Genomic DNA, 26,269 nt, shown 5'->3' with positions numbered 1-26,269 from the left:
GATGTTGGTGTGTTTGTGTCCCTGTAACTTGGCAGTTTGGTAAATGAGACCGATAGAATAAGTACTAGGCTTACAAAGAATAAGTCCTGGGGTCGATTTGTTTGATTAAAGGCGGTGCTCCCGCATGGCCACAGTCAAATGGCTGAAGTTCTTGTATACAGCATTCTAAAATATGTTATATATTTATTACAGAGGACGAGAAGAAGAAGCAGAGAGAAGAAGAGATGCAACGAAAGGAAGAGGAGAGAAAGAAGCAAGAGGAGAGAGAAAAATTAGAGATGGAAGAGAAAGAAAAGAAAAAGAAAGAAGACGACAAGAAAAAGGAAGAGGAGAAAAAGAAATTGGAATTGAAAAAACAGGAAGAGGAAAAGAAGAAAGCAGAAGAGGATAAAAAGAAGAAGGAGACTGATGACAAAAAGAAGAAAGAGGATGATGAGAAAAAGAAAAAGGAAGAGGAAGAGAAGAAGAAAAAGGAAGAGGAAGAGAAGAAGAAAAAGGAAGAGGAAGAGAAAAAGAAAAAGGAAGAGGAAGAGAAAAAGAAGAAAGAGGAAGAAGAGAAGAAGAAGAAAGAAGTATGTTAATTTGTTAATTATTTACATTTGTATATAGACGTGTACATATATTCACACATATATATATACACATCTACACAAATGAGTATATTATATATGCATGTATGTATGTATGTATGTATGTATGTATGTGTATGTGTGTGTATGTATATATATATATATATATATATATATATATGTGTGTGTGTGTGTGTGTGTGTGTGTGTAGCCATCGGGTTTCACCAGTCCTCAGTCAAATCGTTCAACCCATGCTAGCAGGGAAAGTGGACGTTAAACGATGATGATGATGATGATGATATATATATATATATATATATATATATATATATATATATATATATATATATATATATATATGCTTTCGGTGCAATTGGTTTTTTTATTATGGTACTGTGATTTACAATCCTGTAAATAGCAGTAATGGTACTCTTTTATATAAGCTTAAAGCTTATGATGATCACTGTGCAATGACCAAGGGAAATAGTCTAAAAGAAAGGGGCATATAAAGGTAACACACACTTGGTCCTGTTAACAAAGGGATATGGCTTCAACTCTCATGCGGATAGGAAAGCCTTCTTTATTCTGTCGAGGGCTTATATGCCCCTTTATTAGACTATTTTTCTTAATCATTGCATGGTGATCGCCATAAGCTTTAGGCTTATATAAAATATACCATTATTATATATATATATATATGCAGTAATCCCTTGCCATATCATCGTTCACCTACCGCACACTCATTACATCACAGATTTTTGTGGTTAATATATGTAAATTTATATCACGGACTCCTCAGTATATCTAGGTTTCTGTGGCCAATAGGTATTTATATTTTTTTATATTTTAATTATTTCTGTGGGAGGTTTTCAAAAATAACACCCACGATAGTCGAGGGACTACTGTATATATATATATATATATATATATATATATATATATATATATATATATATATATATATATATATATATATATATATATATATATATATATATATATATGTATATATATATATGTCATTGTTCAGTTTTATATGTATGTATGTATATATGAGTGTGTATGTGTGTATATATATGTATGTATGTATGTATATCATGTTCTCTTTGAGCTTGCTTTGAAAGCTTATGTTAGTGTTTATAAATTTTATGCTTCAGTCTAATGTCAGTTCATCTTTTTACTAATTTCCAGAAAGCTGCTCCCAAAGGTAAGTAAACCTAATTATTTCTAAGCAAATACATAAATTTAAATAGGGTTTTATATATTAAAAGAAAATTATCATAATTTTTGGAAAACATAAAATACATTTGAGCGACATCTTAAAATAAAATCATAATTGATATCATTTAATACACTGTCATTATGGAGTACTGTGTAAAATTTCAGCTGTTGTCTGATGGTATTTTCATATTATTTAAACTTCTTACATAAATACAAGCTAATTCCATTTTCAGTTTTATGGGGATTATTTTGTCTTTAAAATAATACATATTGTTGTAGAAAGGGAGAAAAATGACTGCCAACAATAATTACATTTACCTACAGTAGAAGCAGAGATCGACTACACAGAAATAATCAACTAATCATTTCAAATACTTGCATATATTAATTCCAATGTGTCTGGCAGGATAATATGAATTCTATGCAGATACTGGTTCACAGAATACATATAACTGATTTCCAACCGACTTGTTTTTTTTTTTTATTGCTTTCATTCCCTGATTTTATTATTTCTTGTTATGTTTGTGCTACTATCAACAGACAACAAGTTAAGAAAATTTGCTTTAAATTTAATTGGCTATTCACATACCTTCATTTCATATTAAACACAGCAGTAGAAATATTGGAATGAGACAAGTGGGCACAGCTGGTTGGATACTGATGATTTGGTGTGGTTAACTGGACATTGAGCCTGTTTTGGCAACAGTACTTTTTGGCACTAGAGGCAGACATACACGCACATATGTGCACATGCATGCAGAAATATATGCATACAGATAGAAAGAGTGAGAAAGACATTATTGTTTATTAAAACAGCTTCCCTCTCCTTGTACACAGTGAAATATGCTCACCCACATAAAAAAAGAGAAGGGAAGAGAAAGAATGTGTGAGAGAATGAGAGAAACATTAAACTGGGGGGCGAAAAAAAGCATCAAAATGTCTGATGTTAAGTCTGCATCAAATCAGCAATGTCCAAAACAGCTGTACCAAAACATCTCATACATGCTCAAGCAGATATATATATATTCCACATTAAGTAACTAAAATTTGTTATATGTCTTTTGATAGTTGCAATGACAATCCTTTTCATATGACTCCATTATATTTCCTAATATAATTTGAAAATGCACGCATCTGTTTATTATTTGATTATTTATTTATTTATTTATTTTTTTCTTTTGCGCTAATCAAACTCTGAAAGTACCCCACTTCATATACTTCAAAGGAAAATTCCTTGAAAAAATTTCAGAATTGTACTTTCAAAGTTGCCAGCGGTGTTTGTTCGCGCATTCCCACCCATCCTAATTATTCCATGCTTTTGTTATATTTATGTCAAATCCATGTGTCATTGTATATAAGTTTTTGTTCAGTTAGTTGTAACTACAGTTTTGAGTTTTTTAAGACTTAATTATTTCTTGAATTCAATTATTTAATGTTAATAGAATTGCACCACAGGAACTAACTTTAAGTTTTTGTTAATCAATGGTTGAATATATAATTTTACCTTTTTAGAATTATTTATTTCACCCTTTTGGTTACATATTACATTGATAAAAAGTATGTTCATTCATTTTAATTAATGTTAAGTGTTAGGTTGCAAATAATCCAATAATAGTTTAAAGAACACAGGGAATCTATCTTCAAATGCTATTATTGTATTTTCTCACATGTAGATATTTTCTTAAACCAAATAACTTCGTTATTTATATTTTATGTTTCTTTATTTAAAGTTAAAAGGATTTCCAAAAGTTAGTTGTTTTATTTCTAAGACCAGTTTTACACTTCAGCAATAAGAAAAATATTTTCTGAAAACATTAAACACAAAAGATATGAAATGATTAAAATTAAAGATTCAGCAATTTAATTATTTCTCAACTACTTCTAGGTGGTTAGACTATGAGGCTGTTATCTTTCTCAGAATATTTTCAGTAAATTTATGGTTCTGTAAAACACAATTACAAGTGACACAATATGTATAAGTGGTGAGAAATACTAAAATTGTAGTAGTTTATGTTAATTTCTTTCAGGGGAAGAGGTATAATCAATTCAGTTGAATCCTGACTGATAAAAGATTTAAGCTTGGAGTGTAGAGCATGGAAACAAAATACTGCAATGCATTTTGCCCAGCACTTCACCAATTCTGCTAACTCTTGTAGTACAAAATATCACAGTTATATAAGTGTAGAGTTTTACTATATATTTCTTAATCTTTATTCTTTCTTAATCATTACTCTTAATGAGAAGTGCATGTTGCTTTGAGGAAAGCAAAGAATAAATTAGATATAAAGAGAGATATGCATACATGTTTCAGTCCATTAGTTCATATATTTGATAGCTTCTTTTGTGGAGGTCAGTACTCTTAGTTTAGACAATTTAGTTTAGTCCAACTGTTCTGTTAGCCACCTATTATTTGACTTCTAACCACTAACGGTTCTGAGTTCTACTTCACATAGTTTGCACTCTACAATTTCAAAGACACCTCTCAAATGTTTCCTGGTTTATAACTCTTATGAGTGACTCCATTTGATTCTTCTAGTTTCTGTCACACCTATACTATTTCCATGCATGCATCATACAATATCATTACACGAGATATTACTTTGATCATTTTAAAACTAAGAACATTAAATCAAGAAATACTTGCCAAATATTGCAGAGTTCTTTAAAGTAAAGAATGTTCTTTAACTTCACTCCTTATTTTATTATTCTGGCATATATTTCCAAGAACAATCTGTAATATCTGTAATATACTTTCTGTGGTATATGAAACATTTTCTGTTACAATGTTTTTGACATGCAGTTATCAGAAATAACACTTCCTTAAAACATTTTCTAACACAGTTCTGTATTTAAGAGATGAGGAATTGTGTACATTATTTGCATTATTTACATTTGACAGATATTTGTCCTCATCTTGTTTGTTGTTAACACAACGTTTCGGCTGATATACCCTCTAGCCTTCATCAGGTGTCTTGAGGAAATTTTGAATTTCGAACCTGGGTTCTCATTCCTAAGGTATTTTTCGATGTTGTTATTATTATTATTATCATCATTATTATTATTATTATTATTATTATTATTAATTATTATTATTATTCAAGTCACTACCTGGAGTCGAACTCAGAATCTTGGGGTAAATAGCCCGCACTCTTAACCACTACGCCATATGCCCGTGGGCTTGAAAAAAAGCCCATGGGCATATGGCATAGTGGTTAAGAGCACGGGCTACTAACTCCAAGATTCCAAGTTCGATTCCAGGCAGTGACCTGAATAATAATAATAATAATAACAACATCGATAAATACCTTAGGAATGAGAACCCAGGTTCAAAATTTCCTCAAGACACCTGATGAAGGCTGGAGGGTATATCAGCTGAAACATAGTGTTAACAACAAACAAGATGAGGACAAATATCCGTCAATTGTAAATAATGAATGTTTTCTAAGTTTCAGACATTGGACTGAAACCTAGTTTTCAAAAGGTTTATCAACTAAATCATATTGACCGCAGTAGTTCATCTGATAACTGCGGGCTAAATATTAAAAAGAGAAGGTTAGCATTATCTGCACTGAGGTTTATCTCTATATTTATAAATTCTCTGTATCTAAAATTATTATTGCTGTATGCATGCATACATACGTACCCACACGTATATATATAGATATGTAAGAGTGCATAGCACTTACAATCACTAGATTATGATTTTAGTTTCTTGAGCGAAACGCTTCATCTCACATTGCTCTCCAATCATTTTGACACTTGATGTGTGGTACACTGTGTACCTGTTCAGATGTGTGGTACGCTATGTACCTGTTCAGATACTATGTGTGGTAGACTATGTACATTTTCAGATAATGTCAATTTTGATGGAGTGAGTGAGCTAATGTACAACATTAACATTAGATCACTATAAACAAATCATTTATGCTGGTTGTTCAGCAAGAAATAGCAGGAGTGACTTGATTGAATTGCAAGAGATTATCATATCTATCTATCTATCTATCTATCTATCTATCTATCTATCTATCACCCCTCTCTCTCTCTCTCTCTCTCTCTCTCTCTCTCTCTCTCTCTCTCTCTCTCTCTCTCTCTCTCTCTCTCTCTCTCTATATATATATATATATATATATATATATATATATGCATATATGATATTATATATATATAGGTTGTGTGTGAGTACTTCAAGAACATTTTAATTCTCAATCAATGTGAAAACTACAATTGCTAGTTTTTAATCTTTTAATATCCATATGTTTGTGTTTGAAACTAACTTCCTGTTTTAGTTTATCCAATTTTTATTCCACATTTCCTTTAGGAGAAAGTAATATTAATGATTTTAAAATCCCAGCAACTAATACGACCTCATTTGATAACTTGAATAAAACAATGCTGGAAGTTTGTTATTTTTCATTTACAAAAAGCAAACATTTAATTAAAAATATTAACTGCAAAATACCAACTACATACTTACATTTCTGCTTGATTAATGTCTGCATGTTAAAATACTGAAGTAGCTTTATTAATTATATTATATACAAAGAAATATATATAAAAAAAGACAAAAATCTCAGTGAATTCACTGTATTGTTACTCTATGTGTAGCACGAGCTCTGCAGTTATAATTTGCTATATTATAAGAACAATTTATATTTAAGATATTTAGTGTCTAATAATCGATTGGCTATATATATATATATATATACATATACATATACATATATATATATATATATATATATATATATATATATATATATATATATATATATATATATACATACACACACATATAATATATATATATACATATACACATATATATGTATGTGTGTGTATGTATATACATATACACATATATGTGTGTGTATATATATATATATATATATATATATATACACATACATATATATATATATACACACACATACATATATATATATATATATATATATATATATATATATATACACATACATATATATATATATATATATATATATATATATATATATATATATATATATATATATATATATATATATATATATATATATATATATATATATATATATATATATATATATATATATATATATACACATACATATATATATGTGTATATATGTATATATATTCTACTATTTAATTTTAATATTTTCATAGCAGCTTAACAATATAGCAATTAACCAAAATAAACCAATTTGTTATACATTCTATACATTCGTTGAGTAGTATTTCTAAAATATAAAATATAGAAATTTTGATGTTAAATATAAAAATAATTCACATGTATTTGAATAGTTGTAAAACAAAATTCTGTTGATATGAACATTTTTAATATATATTTTTTTCCTTGTTTGTTTGTACATGTGAAATTGTACGTTCAGTAACCAGAAATTAACCTTCTAGTTAGATTTAAACAGTCATATTTGTACGTTACTAGTATATACTGCAATGTAGCCAAATTTTAAACAAGTGTATAAAAACATATTTTGATATTTTAGGAAAATTGTTCTAAAGAAGTAGAGAAACTAAGAAAACTTTGTGGGAATTTGTTATCATAGGTGATGCTCCAACATGGCCACAGTCAAATGACTGAAACAAGTAATAGTAAAAGTATAGAAGATATATAATCATTTGAAGTTGGAATAAAATATTTATTAATAATTCATTTTTAAGGCTATCTCTGCAGATTTTCTATAGAAATTATTGCCTGCCTTGGTTTTTTAGGAAACTTATCAGTGCTGTTTCAATAGATAATCTGTAGAGATAACCTTATAAAATGATCTAATACACATATATATATGTGTGTGTGTGTATATATATATATATATATATATATATATATATATATATATATATATATATATACACACACATAATACACACACACACACACACACACATGTATGTATACAAATTTGTATAATAATAAATATCTACAACCATACGTAAATCTAATTTTCAAGATGAAAATCAGTACATTCAGAAATCTTTGAGAAAAAAGAAGAATTTTTATAATCAATTAGAATAGTGGGAACTATAACATAGAGATTACTGTTAAAGATATTTAAAATTAGTATAGTTATTAGCTTTTGTCATTAAATTGAAAAATCAATATCCTAGCAATTTAAAACTTAGTATATAATTGATTTTGTCTTTGTCTAAAATATATGTTGTCAAAGCATGTAGTTCTGTCTTGTTCAACAAGTCTGTATTTGCCCTGCTTGCTATCACAGCTGCCGAACCAGAGCCGAAAGAAGAAGCGCCCGCGCCCGCGCCACAGCAGCCTCTTCCCACTGTCAATGAGCCCATCGCTGATGAGGAAGCAGGTAAAATACCAAAATCCCGATCTCCCTCACCCCAATTCCAAGCTCCAAACAAAGATATGCCAAAAAAGGCTAAGTCTCCTCAGCCATATCGGAAACAACCTACAACTATTTTTGAGTATGAAGAAGGTAGGTAATGCGCATGCAACAATGAAACCAACCTCTACTGATATTCCGCATGGGCATTTGTAATGGCGGCATAGGAACTGCTAAAGAAGATTACAACTAAAGGTTGGCATTTTGTTCATCAAAAGGGTATTTCCAACTAGAAAAGGCAGTTTATTGAGCATTATTGTTCTTATACATATACATATATACATATATACATATATATATATATATATATATATATATATATATATATATATATATAATACATACGTAAGCAGTAATCTATATGTATGCGCATGTATGTGTGTATGAATGTGCATGTGTATGAGTGAGTGTGTGAGTGAAATGAGTGTAGGTATGTGCATGCATCTTATATATATATATATATATATATATATATATAAATCTAGCTTTATACTGAAATGTAATTTATATATATATATATATATTGAGTTGGTTTAAGTCATTGGAGGGCAGTCGTGCAAGGACACCTCCTTCAAGTATTGCTTTTTAATTAACAACACCACTTTGACTACTGCATATTTTATCAACTTTGGAAGATGGAAAATCAGAAGGAACCAGGGTGGGATTTTCAATCAGCACAAAGCTATATGCAAAGAAATATTAGAGTTTACTGATTCTGCTGTTCACCTGCTCATATACATCCTTCAGCCTTCTGCATAAATTCTAACTACCAACTTTCATCCACATGGCATTAGCTAACCCTGCAGTATGATATAAGACCCTTCTCCAATGTAGTATGCAATAGAATTGAATCCACATATATATAGAGAGAGAGTGAAGGTACATGGCCTAGAGGCTACAGTGTTGCACTCCTGATCAATTTCTGGACAAGTTAATATATTGTTTTTGAGTAAAACACTTTATTTTGTGTTGCTCAGTGATAACTTTGACATGTGGCACATGATGCATCGGATAACCAATGTTGATTTGATGGAGGCAATGAGCTCATGTACAGCATTAACATTCCATCACTATTAACATATCATTTGTGCAGGTTGTTCAGCCAAGAAAATGTGGAACCCTCATCTCTTGAGAATTACAGGAATGTCCACTCAATATATATATATATAAAACGCTTTCCAATTGCAAGTTAAGTTGCTCAAAATGCAAGCAATATTTTAGAATTCAATTTATTCCTTATTCTTTAAAAGAGACGCCTGTTAAAAGAATTTGTGTTATTTTGGCAAAATTTCTTGTTAAGGGTCTTTGAAGCATTTCTAACAGAAACCTCTGATGATGTGATGATCTAGGATTGCATATAGCCATCCTGATAGAACCTGTTTTGTGATTGTCACCAAAACACATGTAAGGATGTTGTAAATAAATTATTTCCTACTATACTCTCCAGATTTCATTTGTGTGTGTATATATATATATATATATATATATATATATATATATATATAAGCAATGTTAATTCTCTAAATTAGGTATTAACAGTAACTGCACGATAAAGTGAAGTATATTGCCACTTAAATGTGGCTGACCCCTAGGGGTGGATGTTACTGTTGCTTTTAGCCCCAGGAGGACATCTCCTCCAGCTGGCTTATCGACACACTTCTGTGTCCTGTTTGTTTTGCCAAGGGAATTTATCCCTCCCATCGAGATCTGTAGCATGAATGGACCCGGGTTTCAGGGTTATTTCCCTTCGTCGACCCAGCCCAAGTGAAGTTGTTGGGACACTGTGGTGACATATGACATACGTCTTGCACATTTTTAAGTGTGTGAAGCTTAATCTTTTTCTCACTCTGAGTATGGCTGATTTCCTCCTAGAGAGAAGAATCGATAATACTGGCCTGGGGCTTTATTTGCTGAACCTATAGGATGAAATACAAACACAACCCTTGCTCTCAGGTGTTGTAACTCTACCAAATCACCACATATATATTTATATATATATGTACATATATATATGCATACATACAAGTTCATATATATATATATATATATATATATATATATATGCATACAGAAATATATTGGGGTTGCAATTCTTCTACATACTAATTTAAATTATAATACTAACTCCTATTATAGGACCATTTTGGAATTTATGAAATCACCATCAGTGAAGATAATTTATGAACGAAACCTAGTGATTGATAACGCATGTATGCATGTATGTATGTATGTATGATGGGTGTATGTGTTTGATAGAAATCTAGTTCTTCATTCGTATGCCATAGTAAACGTTTAAAGTATATTCTCCCACAAAACATGTTGAATATTTCAGCATGGAGAGTTATATTTTAATGCAAGAACCTATATTGAGTTTAGTAAATTAATTATCTAAAGCATACAACAATAATCTATTCTATGCTTAATTTGTTGGGTAAATAATAATATTTTATAATTAATATTTGAAATTGAATTAATGCATTAAAATTATGTATGTTTTAAAAATGAGAAATCTTTATAATCATTTTTATTAGAAATTCATTTGCTGTTTTAAAATATAAAATATTTAATTCATAACAGAGGTAAGCTCCAATTTCTAAAGCTATATATATTTTAGTGAGTTCAGTTTCAAAATAATTATTATTACATTGGTAATGAATTCTATACAAATATAACAAGTGATTTTAAAAGTACATCCATTATAGTATTATACATGAGCTCTATTTTATAGAAAATAAGACACCTTTAAGGTTCTTCAATTGAAATATCATTTTAAAGTTTCAGTTAGATCTTCTTGCATGTAAGCATATAATTGTAGTATTTAAATTATTCCAAGTATTGTTTTAAAAGCCAAAACAATGGAAGTTATGAAAATTATTAATACAAGCGAGTGGTTTGTACTTTTAACCTTGTATTTCAATATTCCAAGGTGAAGGCCCTATCTTCGATTAAAAAATATAATTTAAAACATTTATATATATACATATATATATATATATATATATATATATATATATATATATATATATATATACATCAGATAATGCTTCATGCAAACTATACTATTCTATTATAATATTATTGAAGTAAAATACATAAAAATAGATGATACAAAGATTGTTATTATATCAAAATTTTATATCATGATATAATGTCTAGCAAAAGTAACTTAGCTATAACAAGAAAAAAAGGGTTCAATAATTGGAGAGGTAATTTAAAAATGATTCTTAGAACTTAGCCAAATAAACCTAAAATACAGTAGTGAACAATTTTGACACTGAATTAATGAAAAAAATCAGAGATAGGGTAAACCATGTCACCTGAATTTTGATACTAATATCAAATCTCAACAAAGCTTTATCTTGATGTAAATTAGCTTCCTTATTTGAAAATAAGAATGATTTCTTTAATGAATTCAAGGCCATACAATTAGGGGCAGTGGTATGGTTACTTATTTCAACTGCAATACTTCACAGGTACTGGTGCTTATTTTATTGACCCCAGAAGGATGGAAAGGGAAGATAACCTTGGCAGGATTCAAAATCAGACCTTAAAGAGGCGTAACTACATACTATCTGCTTCTTTATCAATTCTGTCAATGCATCGTCGTTTAATAATAATAATAATAATAATAATAATAATAATAATAATAATAATAATAATAAAAGCATTAATGACAATAATAATAATAAAATAATAACAGCAATAATAATTTCTTGCATTCTATGATAATAATAATGGTAGTATCAGTAACAATAATAAGCTTCTCTAAATTAAAATAACGGCAATACATAATAATGATAATAATAATAATAATAATCCTTTCTAATATAGGCACAAGGCCTGAAATTTGGGGGGGAGGGGGATAGTCGATTATTAGTACTTATTTCGTCGACCCTGAAAGGATGAAAGACAAAGTTGACCTTGGCAGAATTTGAACTCAGAATGTAAGGATGGACAAAATGCTGCAAAGCATTTTTCTTTGCATTGCTAATGATTCTACCAAAAATGAAATCATGTAAACACTTTAAAAGGATAACAGGTATATGTAAACTAAAAAGATCTTTGTTATGAATGTGAAATAATCACCAGCAACAATCATTATAAACTAAATAATGAAATATCTCAAAATTACCAGAAAAAAAAATGTTGTGTGATTAACATCAATTAGAAGAGTAGTGCTATATAAAAAAAAAACAGTGGTAAAGGCTCCATCGAGTTGTTGGCCTGCTAGAAATAGAAGCTGTATTTCCTTTAAATTAAACCACTGTCTTGAGAAGGGAGGAACTCATTGGATCATGTCGTTTGAGATATGCCTTGTCTGAGACAAATTGGATGACAATGGCTAGAATAACTTCGATTATTCTACATCAGTTTAGTCAAGGTTAAATTATGGGTTACGTAACAACAGGAAAATCTTGTTGGAATTTTGAGAACTAAATATGCCAAAAAAAAATGTAAAACAAGATATGGCCAGTAATCCAAATTAATTTGTGAAAATAATTTTTAAAATGTCTTAGATTATTGATATGGCATAACTATCAAGCAATTCTAGACAGTGCTGGAATATGAGAAAGAATTCTTACTTCTTAAAAACTGCTCATCTACAAAACTTATAGTTATGGGGTTAATAGAGTGGCACATTGGGCTGGGCTGTACTAGTAAGGAAAAATAAATGGATCAAACTAAGAAACACCAACCCTTAAATTAATAATGAAATATTCCTTATATATATATAATATGTTGAAATTAGATATTATAGATTGTTATCATGGCAATACTGATTAGAAGCTTATGTGGAAGAATAGTGGAAATTGATAAGGGAAAGAAAGTGTATGAAGAAGAGTTGAATAAAAGAGAAATGTTTGAAATCTGAAACAGAAAATTATGAAAATGTGAAAACAGATTGATTTCTCTGCCTTTAAAGAATACTGAAGAGTAGAATCTTCTGGTCCATTGAGGGCTATTCAGAAATACCTTTCATAATACTCATAAGTAGTGATCATAATAGAACTACTTTTTTAAAATGCCAACGCATGCAATATTTTTCTTCACAATTAAAATACAACACCAGCTAAATTTCTTTAAGATTTTATCTGGCTCCTAATTACATATATATATATATATATATATATACGCATACATATAATATATCTATATATAGTATAGTATATTCTGTAAAATATATTACAATATATATATATATAATATATATATATATACATTTATAATTTAAATGTATTATATATAATATGCATATGATAGGCAATTCTTAAGTTCAAATTCATAGTCAATTCTAAATATATATATATATATAATATTTAAACATAAATATATTATATATCTATATATCTATCTTTGCATCTGTATATATATATATATATATATATATATATATATATATATATATAATTGACTGAAATTAATTTTGAGCTTGAGTTAATGTCGACGAAAGAGTAGTCAACTTCAATAATATATATATATTTTTACTTAGCTAAAACATTGAAGAAGTGTTCTTCATGCTACTGAAAAATACAGTATAATGTGTGTCAGTATGTATGTGTGTGCATGTGCATGCATGTGTGTGCATATGTGTGTGTATAATATATATTATAGTATATAATATCTTTTATATGCACATATACACATGTATATTATGTTATACTTTATATGATCCATATATATGTGTGTGTGTGTATGTATGTATGTATATATATATATATATATATATATATATATATATATATATATATATATATATATATATATAAAAGGACTTCTTTATTTTTATTATTATTGTGTATGTTTACATGTATGTATGTATGGTATTTGTGTGCGTGTATGTGTGTGCTGTTTGTATATGTGCTGTGCTGTGTGTGTGTGTGTGTGTGAGTGGTGTGTGTGTGTGTGTGTGTATGTGTGTGTATTATTTGTGCTTGTGTGGTGAATGTATGAAACAGCTGTATAGTCCTCATACTGAAAGCTAAATGAATGGTCTGCAAATAATATAGTTTTGAGCTACCTTAGTTTCAATGAAGTCTACCTTGTCACTTAAATTCACTGGAAGCCAGAAAAATCTTGAAATATTTTAACAAGCTAACTTGTAAATGAGCACTATTATATAACACATTATTGCAAAAGTATATATTTTATATCAGTTATACATATTTTAGTCTTGCATATTATCTAACTATCTATCTATCTAGCTATCTCTCTCTTTATTTCTCAATGTATCTATCGATGTATCTCTATATTAATCTATCATTATTATCAAAAAAGCAGTATTATAACACACGCTTAATGTCTGTGCGCTGGTCTCGTGAATTTTTATATCAGTAATATTGGTTTGCTGGTAATGTTTAGTTGATGTTCTAACCAAAGTTAAAAAGTTTTTGATAAACAGTTTCTGTCGGTATTACCACCCACTAAAACTGCTTATTACAAACTTTTTATTATTATTCTTAAAGAATTGCATGTAGCACACATTTGGAAGTTCTGATTAATTAGAGAACGAATATTATATTTATTAAATTTGAATGATTGCTGTTATGAAATATCAGAATGCAAAAAACTTTAGCTATATTGATTTATTTATATTTCTCAGTAAATTCTAGACATCCATCTTTGCTGGTGGTTTGTTATATTTAATAACAAAGTTTTATAATTGAACATCGAAGTGCTACATTTAATTATAGAACTATGTCATCAAATGAACAAACCAACAGCTATATTTGAATTTGTTATCGGTGATTTTTAAGATGATATACACAGCCACCATTCAATTTTAATTAAGAAATTGCGTTTTCTAAATTTCCATTTTACTGGAAATCATCACTTACGAATATGTGCTACAAATAGTTCATCACAAAAACTTGCATCATTATTGAAGTAACTTTCCAATTAATCTCGAAGGTAAAATAATTTTATGTATCTAAAACATGTAGATTAGAAAGCTTGTTTATTAATAATAACTCATGATGGGTGTATGTGTCTTTCCACAGTCAAGATGTTCATCATTCATAATGTAAAAATATAGAAGTAATTCTGATTTCACTCTGTTAGGTATTAGACTAATGTTCTCTAAGGAATATTCTTGCTTTCACTTCATTACTTGTATTTATTCTGGCAACCTAAATAGGTGATTTGAATTCAGCACCATCTAATACTGAAATAAGATACAATAATTATTTTCATCTGTTGTTATCTGTCTAAATCATTTCTATCATTGTATACATAAAACCATATTAAAATGACCTTTATTGTAAGGTTTTGCTATTAAATATAATTAACTAAGAGTATTATTTTCAAAGGTAGCAATGCAGTATAGATATATTATGGCTTTGTCAGCACACAAAAACCGTAGCATAGAAGTTCGGGTCTAACTGAATTTGAAACTTGGTTTACATTAAGTTCTGTAGAATAAATACAGAATGCATATTGAAACACTATGTGAATAAAAGAATTTCAAAAGCGCAAGCCCAAATGATTGCTTTTGGTATTTCCTCACGTTATTCTAAACCTGCAGATACATAATAGAATATAGAATTTCTACATGACTATGACATTGATTAATTTTTGAAAAACAAGATTCTTAAATTTTCACTTTCATAGAAAATGGCTAGTTTCACATCAATTATATTTCTGTGCAGATTAGAAATAGTTTTTGATGAGTTTGGAAAGAATGCTCATTGTCTGCTTGGCAATGATTAAGATTTATCTTAAGTTAATATGTACAGCCTTTTTGAAATATTGTCAACATTCTAAGAGACATTAAAATCATATTTTTTTATGACTGCAAGAAAAAACATAATATCTGGACAATATTTTCCAACTGTCACCACTCATGTTTAGATAGAGGAACATATGTTTTATAAATATATAACATAGAATCCCTTTATTTTAATACTTTACTTTCACTAAGTTTGTGGAAGTGAAAAAAATTTTAAAAATTGCAACTTTCGAAATTAAAGTCACTATTTTGGTATTGAAAGTTACAAACCAAATTTTACAAAATATCCAGTTCTTCTTGAAGAAATATCTGAAGAAAGCAGGACGCAGACCAGTTTATGAGATTGTATATGAAAAGCAGAGTTGTAACTATTACAATGTATAATATAATGGAGAATTGAAACCAATTTTTTCTTTTCATTTTATTCATGAAATGTTATGAATATAATACTCATAACAAGAAACTAAACCTGTGTTCAAACATATGTTAGGATAAAACTGTAACTTAATTACCTGGCAATGTGCTTTAATAGATTTTCAGTGTTAATTTCATATTAGTATATTATTTTTACTGATACATTGTGAGCTCCTCTCATTGCCACATCAGCAATTATGCCTGTAGTCATCGACATATGCTGCAGCAGTTACATGATGATGCAAAAGTTTTTGAAGCAATCAACAATAGCAATCAGCCATGAATTTATTATTTATGATTGTAATGTGTGATAATAACATTAAAAATACTGTGTAATTATAATGTTAATTGTATGACAATTTGAAAGGATTATAAATCAATGACACATTGATCTATGATAATTTTCCTCAACATATCAACATAAAACCACAAAACTACAATTCCAAGAACAAAATTTATACAACCAATGCCATGTATATATCTCATCGAGAACATGAAATCTATGAACTACATTGATCAATCTGTTACATAGGACATATGAGTACAGCATTTTCTCATTGACTGGCCATACATTTACAATGAGGAGTTATTACAGCACATTACAATGCAGTACACAAACAATGAGTAGATAGAAAAATATCAGTCGATAACACTACTATTCTATATAAAACTTTAAAAAAATAAAACTAGATTTATTCTCTGGAAGCATTATTTATAGCAAAATACAAACCAGAAATCAACATACAAATAGAGAAATCAACATAGAAATAGAGAAATCAACATAGAAATAGAGAAATCAACATAGAAATAGAGAAATCAACATACAAATAATAAAATAAAACAAGAAAGGAACTGGGAGATAAATGTTAAGCAATATAATATCAAACAATAATGATTTTTACCAGTTTCAACGTACATTATGTATATATATATATATATATATATATATATATATATATATAATTTAGGGAGCAGCTAGTGACTTCAGTATTACAGTAGGGCATGAGAACCCTGTATTACATGAGCTATGGGCTGGCTCAGGCTATCAGTACATGGAGAGGTTCATAACTAGAGATTTGAATTCTCCCTAAACGTTGCCATCAGCACTCAAATTGCTTTGACAATGACATTGCCTGATGCTCCCTGCTCTAGTTATATTCATATATATATATATATATGTATTTATATATATATATATATCAATTATATATATACATATATATATATATATATATATATATATATATATATATATATATATGTGTGTGTGTATATATATATATAAGGCAAAAAATCAAACAAGTATTCCATTTATCTTTAATAAATATATTAATGAAAATGCAAAAGTAGAGAAACAAAATGAGTACATAAATAAAATCTTAATGTCAGGAATATATAATAATAACCAGTTGGATAAAATGCACAAAGAAAAAGAAACCTTATATGAATGTACATGAGCATAAACGCATATTCATTGAGATAGCATAATTATTGCATATATCTCATTTACACGGAATAGTTTCTGCAGATAATTAAGTCACTAAAATGTAGATTACATGCTCTGATCAATATCTTCCAAAACAATCATGCATTGTTATTATTGTTTGCAATGAATGTTGGTCATAAAGATATAGTTTTGATATGTTCCTGTCAGTTATCTGTTATCTATTCGTCATTCACATTGCATCATGTTCGTAGTTTCATGATCGTTCATGCCATAATTACATATATAAGAGCACTGTTGTAGTTTTTGTTATAACTAATTGTTATTTGTGCAACTGTCATGAGTAATTTTTGTATAATGTCTTCTGTATTCTTGTTTTATGTCATATGTTCATGTAATCTTAACAAATATCTTAAACAATGTTCAGTTAAATTTATGTTTTATATAAATTATAGTTAAACTCAATCATAAAGGCTAAAGTCCTCAAATTATATGTTAAACAATTATTTTAAGTAATAATTATGAAGTACTTTTAAATAGGAATGAATTACAAATAGATTAATTTTGTAATACAGACAGTAGCATTATTTATTTCTTGTGAAATCTGCAATTTATTTCCCACACTAAAACACTTAGAATAAATATTAAAGATAATTTTTAAAATTAATTTCATTTGGAAAAGAATCTTTAAAGATATAGCTGCTGAACTATAAGTAAAACTTTTGTTTTACTTTTGTTTAATTGATTTGAAATAACAAAAAATACATATAGCCTATATAATTTTATAAAAGGCCAGAATGTAAGTTGGACATTAATTTTGGCTTTTAGAAATTGATTTGAATCTTTTAGGAATGAAAACTACTGATGTTATTGCACTGAAGAATCTGAAACCATTTTTTAACAAAATTTACACAACATTAATTAATTCATTTGGATATTTTAATAATGCAAATGTTAAATAACTAACTGACTGTATGGGTTAAATCTAAAATCTTTTGGAAAGATGTCAGTATTGATATATATAAGATATGACAATGAAACTTGAAAATGATGATTATTAAGCTATCAATAGGGCTTATATGTATGTAAATTATAAATTCAATATGTACCTTCCTTTCATAAGCCCCACTTATAAAAGTAAGTAATATTAGTCATAGGTTGAATTCAGAAAAAAAAACGAAAAAGCCAAAAGCAATTAATTTAAAATGTTAAATGAAAAACCATCAACTTATATCTTTAAACTACTAATTAATGCTACATGTCCAATAGCATTGAATTAAAAATACATAGGTTAAGCTTTAAGGACTTCACCATCATGAAATGTATAATGGTCAGTGGTTGTTAAAGATTTCACAAGATTTAAAAAACTATTTCATTGGATCAGCCTCTTTTGAGATGAATTACTGTCTGAAAAATTTAAAGTCAATTTGTGATTGCTACTGTAAAAGAGTACTTCATAAACATTTATGTCATTTATCATTATCAAAAAGAATAAGCATTTATACAGATTGGTGAAAATATATTTTAATCCAACCATTTATATTTCAATTCATCTAAATATAATGGTTCCATGAAGCCCTATATATATTTATACATTAATTCTGTAAGGTCCAATTTTCATTTAAAATTTGTTGCATGCAAGCAAGCGGTATGCGTACCATCAATCATACTTTATTTTGAGTATCTGCCTTTGCTATGTTCGCAATGAAGAGGATGTAGATGGAATCAACATGTATCCACCTTCATTGAGAGGAATGCCAGACACTGACGGCTATGAAGCCGATGAGGATGACACAGTGATCATACCAAATGGTCACAATATTTGTCCAGAAATTACAACTGAAGACTATGATGGACTTTCTGATGATGACTTCTTCAATGAAGATGATGAAGGTATTTTGGCAGGATGCATCAATCAACAAATTAGAAAAGGTCAAACAATAACCTAAAGGGAATATATTTTAAATGCTTTGTAAGATGGAGAGAGAGAAACTGAAGGAATGTGTGCATGAAAGAGAAAGTATGAGAGACACAGAAAGATGGAGACAGTGACGTAAACATAGAGATTACTCTATCTAATCAGAGGATAGGTCAATACATATGTACAATGTTTTTGGAAACAGAGCACACTGATGCCAGATCATTTTTCTAAAATCCTATCCTTTGTAGATTTCTTTCACTCCATCTCAAAGCAGTTATTCCCTGGGATTGTTGTACCTTAAATATACTGAATCAAGGAACAATAATTATTTTTTCAAAATTTAACGTTTACTATAATAAATTTAGAATTTAAAAATTTGGCAAAACTTGGCACATTAATTATAAATCAGGTATCTTAAATTAAGTTATCTGATTATTAATTTTTGTTAATTTCATTATGCTGAGAAAATGGAATTGTAACGTGTTCCTTTGATTGGGTATATTTGAAATGATATATAAATATTAGTGATGTATCATATGTAATTTTACTTTTACACGTTTGCTTCTGGTTAATCCTTACACATTTCATCTACTGGGAATATTCTTTATACTGTGCACTCTTAGACACTATTAAGCTATATCAATACATTTTTTCATAAGAATTACGGTGTGTCTAGGGTGTACATGGTTAGTTATACCCACAAAGTATTAAAGGATTAATCATTAGCTTCAACTTCATGACAACTGTTTCTTTCTCTTTGGTTTTATCTTATATTTATTTCAGTTTTCCTAAAACAGATTTCAAGATGACATTACAATAATGCAACAGCCTTAATGCTTATTCCACATTCCATATGCTGTATACTCCCACAGCCCTGATTCTTTGCTGCTTAGATAAATTATTGCGCTAAATATTGGAGCAAGCCCAAACATTTGCTCAGATTCAACAGTTTATTTGCGCTCTTGGCTGAATCTTTGTATATGCGCTGGAAAAAAAAAGTTATTTCTCCAACAATTCCCCATCTCTGTTTTTTTTTTCTCTTTCAATTTTGCTAATTATATTTTCATTTCAGAAATAAATATATTGCACTAACTGGTAATGTGATGATAAACATTTCGATGTGAAAATATATTTAATTCAAATTATTAGGAAAAATGAATAATTAATTTTATTTGCAATATTAATCAATAATATTTTCAGTATGTTCAAAGTCTCTTGAAGTAAATTATATCTCGAAATCATGTAAAGAATTTGAACCTAAATATTTCATAAAATTTAGTATTCATTAAATTATTCATCAGTTGAAGTTAAAATTATATAAATGCTATTTGATTTTATTCATTTTACAATGAACATTTATTAACATTTATCTTTTTTACTTTGCAATCAACAACAGGAAAAGAGAGGGTAAGTTGCTTCACTTTCTTGATTGACAAATTATAATATTACTATATATATATATATATATATATATATATATATATAGTTTTGTATTTAGAACTGTATATTTAGGACAGCTAGAAGAATGATGTTTTACTTGTATAAAATCATTACACATTTTCGCAATTAAATTTAATGCAAATTTTTTTAGCTATCGAAACAACAGAGAAATAAGGAATTCCAGTAGTTCAATACAAAGTCAGAAAACAAATGTTTACTCATCAAAAATGCTATTAAAACTAGCAATTGATCATAGTTGAATTATTGGATTTAGCCTCTTCTATTCATTTTCTTTTTATTTAATATAGATATGATATATTGATGTCATCATAAATCACAGACAATAGCAATTTTATTGGTAGTTTAGTTTATACCAACAAAAAAATATTTTGGCATTTCGACAACAAATAAAAATTTGACATTTTCACCGATATGAAAGACATAGATGCATACATGTTATTAATTATTTACAAACATGCACACTATACTAACACTTAAAGATATACATAACTATCTGGAAGTAAGTGCTAGATAATTCAAAATATTCGTATATTTCCTATTAATATACTTATTTCATTTATTTGGCATCATTTCATCCCTATCGCTGACAACATGAAAAGACATTAAAAATGATAAGTTTTTTCATATATTTTGATGGCTTCTGTTATTATTTAAGAATGTATGAGAGTTTTCAATTTCTTCTCTGTTATCAACCATATAATCTTAGATAACATTTTTCTCTCATCTTTCATTTCTTTAATGTTTGTGGCACATTGCCTATCTCTTTGGTTTAATCATCACTGCATAATCTCTTATTTTTTAGTGGCGTCTGTCATTGATTACATTAAACTGATAATATACCTTGTGTTGACTGAGCATGAATGGATAAGTAGGTATTTAAAGAGTGGTGCTTTCTAACTACCCACTAGATCTCACTTAGAAATCCACTCTCCATTTTCACAATGTAAAATGTCTTCTCGCCTAAGTTTCGTAAATTTTCGTCCACTTTATGGAAATATTACATATTTATATATGTTTTCAAATTATATCTTCACTGAGTTAACTTTGGATTCCTTAATGACAATGTAACCTTCATATAATTAAGCTATGTTTGGCCTAACGAGTAGCTAGCTGAGTACTTCCCATTGAGTAATTATTACATCAGAGGATCTGCTAGCTAGGAAACATGTAGCCTGGATTTTTACCTGTTCCACTCCCTCAATTTGGATATACATACATACATATATATATATATATATATATATATATATATATATATATATATATATATATATATATATATATATACATACATAACACATACATGCATATGTTTGTGTATATATATATATGTGTGTGTGTGTGTGTGTATGTAACCAATAAAATACAAAAGAAAAAGAAATATATATATATATATATATATATTCTATCAGAATTTTTAAACAAAGAAACAAGGAGTTTGTTGTTTTAAAAGATATAGAATTGCACTTCAGCACATAATGTTATCTCATAGGAAAACTTATTCTTTACTTGCTTTGCTCACGGATCTTACATTTTCTATTTTTTACATTCACAAAGCATTCTTATTGTGGCTACACAAAACAACGAAGGAAGTTATCAGGGTGTTACCCTCAGCATTTAAACAATGTATAAAAATTCATTCAGACAACCTGAATATATGTTAATACACTGTACACTTAACCAATCAAATTCTTTAAAATTTACACAACAGAAAACATATACCTTTCATTTCCATGATGGTTCCTAATAATCATCCTGCCATGGATACTAAGTATATGGATGATACGTATCTGTATTTTCGCCGAAAGACATTTATTCGCTACAGTCTAAGCCCATATGAGGTAAATTTTACTTTACTGAGCAGTTAATTTCAAAACATGTAAAGGTATTTCTTGTATTTCTTTAAGAAGTTACCAATTATAACATTTATTTTATTATTTCATTTTACTTCTGTTATCACATGACAGTCACCATAGTTTTTGAGAACCAATAATTAAAATGCTAAAATGTAATTAATAGATATTTAGATTAAGCATTGATAATGTTTATATTGCTATATTTTTTAACTATTTAACTCCCAATTTTTGCTACAGTTTTGAAAATATCTATTCTCTAATGTAATTTGGGAAATAAGATTTTCCTTAAAATTGATTTCATATAATTTTTTTATATTAATTAGTTCACAAATCGTATATATGTATATATATATATAACAAAAATCATATACATTTATATCAATTATATTACATTATATAACAATTTATATAGTATTATATTGTGTTATTATGTGGCATTACTATAATGTATTACTGTAATACTATATAGTATTACCATATTATATTTTTGTACGGTATACTAATATAAGAGTTAAACTTAATGTTATTTTTGGAAATAAAATTGTTGATTGCACTCAACAACCTGACAAAGAGTACTGTGTACATACTGACACACATACACACACACATACACAAGCACATGCACATATATATATATATATATGTGTGTGTGATATGTATGTGTGTATATAGTGTATAAATATATGTGTGTAAATGTGTATTTCTAAGTATGTATGCTGCATATATATATATCTCATCATTTAACATCCAAAAGCACCTTGGTTGATGATCAAATTCTTTTAAAAGTTGAATGCTGATAGTACAAAACAAATGGTTTTATGCAAAAAGTGTACAAATATTCGATCATAGCTTAAATACAGGCATTCTGACTTGAATGGGTGAACTTCCAATATTATTCAAACTACAATCGAATAATTGCAAATTTTATCAAGTTTGTGACATGACAGTTGGAAGAAAAAAAGAAGTGCACCAGCACTAGAATACATAAGTACATGTATGTCTGTTGGCATGTAAATATATATATATATATATATATATATATATAAATAGGGTGTAGGAATTCATTACTTGTAAACATTTATGTATTTCGTATAGAAATTATGTGCCCAAGTTCATCTAATTATTGGGATGTAATCTTTTCTTTATAAAATTTATTCATCTCCAATGACTCAAAGAGTTAATATAAACTGCAGTTTTGATCTGACTTCAATATGATATGCAGATAAGAAATAAGATTATACCTGGTAATCACATCAGTCTTTTAAAAGTGCTTTAGATTTTGTGAGCTGCTCAGGCTTTGGAGATATTTGCATTTTAGAAATATAAAAATGTCTAAAATTCCTGAATTCTCTTCCATAAATCCAATACATATATATATAAAGTGTGTGATGATGCAATTTCTGATGCCACTAACCATAGTTCTAAGAATCATAAGAATCAGTAATTTTGATATTTTGTTCTTAGGGAAAGCTGAGTGAGTAAGATACAGGTATTAATTATTTAACAAACAAAATTCACGTTGCAAAACCACCCTCAATGTTACATTTATAGATGACTAGCAGAGATACCCGGCGTTGCCCGTGTTACATGCAGTTGAAGAATTAGACTTTTCGGTTATATTTTCTGTAATGAACTGGAATACCTATGAGTCGAATTTCATCAAAGTTGCAGATGAGAGTTCTTTCCCTCTTTTCACACTCTAAAAAAAATTGTAATCATGACACTGATCTTTATGCGCAGATTCCAAAATTCCAGTCTTATGGAACCTGTTAAAAGGATTTTGCTCCTGAAAAACAGAGGTCATTGAGCTCTAAAATGTGGGAGTTAAGGTTGGTTGATTTATAAACAACCAGCCAAATAAGGTACAATCCAGCATCTAACTTGAAACTGCCGAACTTTAGTATGCTGTAAAAAGATTGTGATTTAATTACTGTTTTCAAAGTAAGTCTTTAATTAATAGCAACTTTTTAAAGGTAGATTTATCTTTTTATTGCCCACCTACCAAACTGAAAGATTTTATAAAAAGTAACATACCTTACAATTATTCCTTTGGTAATTGCTATTAGAGCAAAACGTTGGATCACATCAAAACATCCAGCCCATGTCAACACAACATGGGAAGTGGAACTAAAGATGATGATGACAATGACAGCGATGACGAGGATTACTAAATTTCCATACTTTTGTAAAAGAAACTATTAAAATACCATTTACAATAGAATAAATGTTCTACAGCAGCAGAAGTATCCATGTTTTATTTATATTTTATGAAGCAGCTAACATCTCTTCCATAGAATTTGTAAGCAATTTCAGTAAATTGAAGAAAAATAAGATTCACATTTTCAAATACATACTATCTGTACTTTGTTAAATATTTTTTGTCATTACATAAGCTGTGTTTATAACCATATTATATCAGGACAATGTTCCTCAAGCAAACAGCTTAATTTTCTATTATCTCATCATGTACTGTCAAGACTTTTGAAAGGTCTTCTTTTGATGTAAAGATTAGAATGATACAAAGCATTGAAATAATATTTATGCTAGTTGATATCATCTTATTAATGCTACATAAGGAATACCATTTATTTTGGGTTGAAAATGTTATCAGTATTACAAGTGCTGATATCAACTTAATGCTACATTCAATGCATAGTATACAATTTTATATGCCAACAAATATATGATAATAAAAATAATTGCTTTCATCTTGAAAAAGAGCTAAAATATAGCAGAACATATACATGGGTAGTTAAGTGCTGAAGCTTCATCCAATGAAATCACTTCTACAGATTATTTTTGATCAGAACATAGTAAGTTAATGTATGCAAATGCAGTTGGAACATTTTTAGGAATTCCTTTGCTTGTAGTCTTTGAAAGAATAGTATTGTAATATAATCAATTTTGAAACATACATCATATTTGTATCTAGTTTTAATTAATTTCATCATCATCATCATCACCATCATCATCATCATTTAACGTCCGTTGTCCATGCTGCAAGAGCTGGACAGTTTGACCAGGGTTTGCAAGCTGGAAGACTGCACCAGACTCCAGATTGTCATATTTTGCAAATAATGTTGAAAAAATATCAAAATTTTTCTTCCATAACAAATTTACAAATATTCATTCGTAGTTTTGTGAAAGGAGTATCTCAACGCACCTTTTTGAACATACAAAGACAGATATGCACACACACAGATACATTCATGCATAATATATACTGCATATATATCTGTGGGTGCATATGTCTGCATGTACATATGTATAAATACATATCTATAAACAT

At 28.4% G+C, this 26,269-nt stretch overlaps 1 protein-coding gene across 1 annotated transcript in view; it reads left to right on the top strand.

Annotated features, from left to right (window-relative positions):
* Window positions 1-26,269, top strand: part of LOC106869746 (twitchin) — a 238,288-nt gene that overhangs the window by 71,763 nt on the left and 140,256 nt on the right. The window contains exons 15-19 of the mRNA XM_089354884.1: window positions 193-572; window positions 1,761-1,776; window positions 8,033-8,251; window positions 19,453-19,674; window positions 21,006-21,070. Coding sequence (XP_089211010.1) covers window positions 193-572; window positions 1,761-1,776; window positions 8,033-8,251; window positions 19,453-19,674; window positions 21,006-21,070 — 902 coding nt within the window. The remainder of the gene's footprint in view (window positions 1-192; window positions 573-1,760; window positions 1,777-8,032; window positions 8,252-19,452; window positions 19,675-21,005; window positions 21,071-26,269) is intronic.

Source organism: Octopus bimaculoides, chromosome 7 (assembly GCF_046866305.1).
Source record: "Octopus bimaculoides isolate indiv1 chromosome 7, ASM4686630v1, whole genome shotgun sequence".
NCBI lineage: Eukaryota > Metazoa > Mollusca > Cephalopoda > Octopoda > Octopodidae > Octopus > Octopus bimaculoides.
The sequence above is the reverse complement of the archived record's forward strand: the minus strand, read 5'-3'. Positions and strand labels throughout refer to the sequence as shown.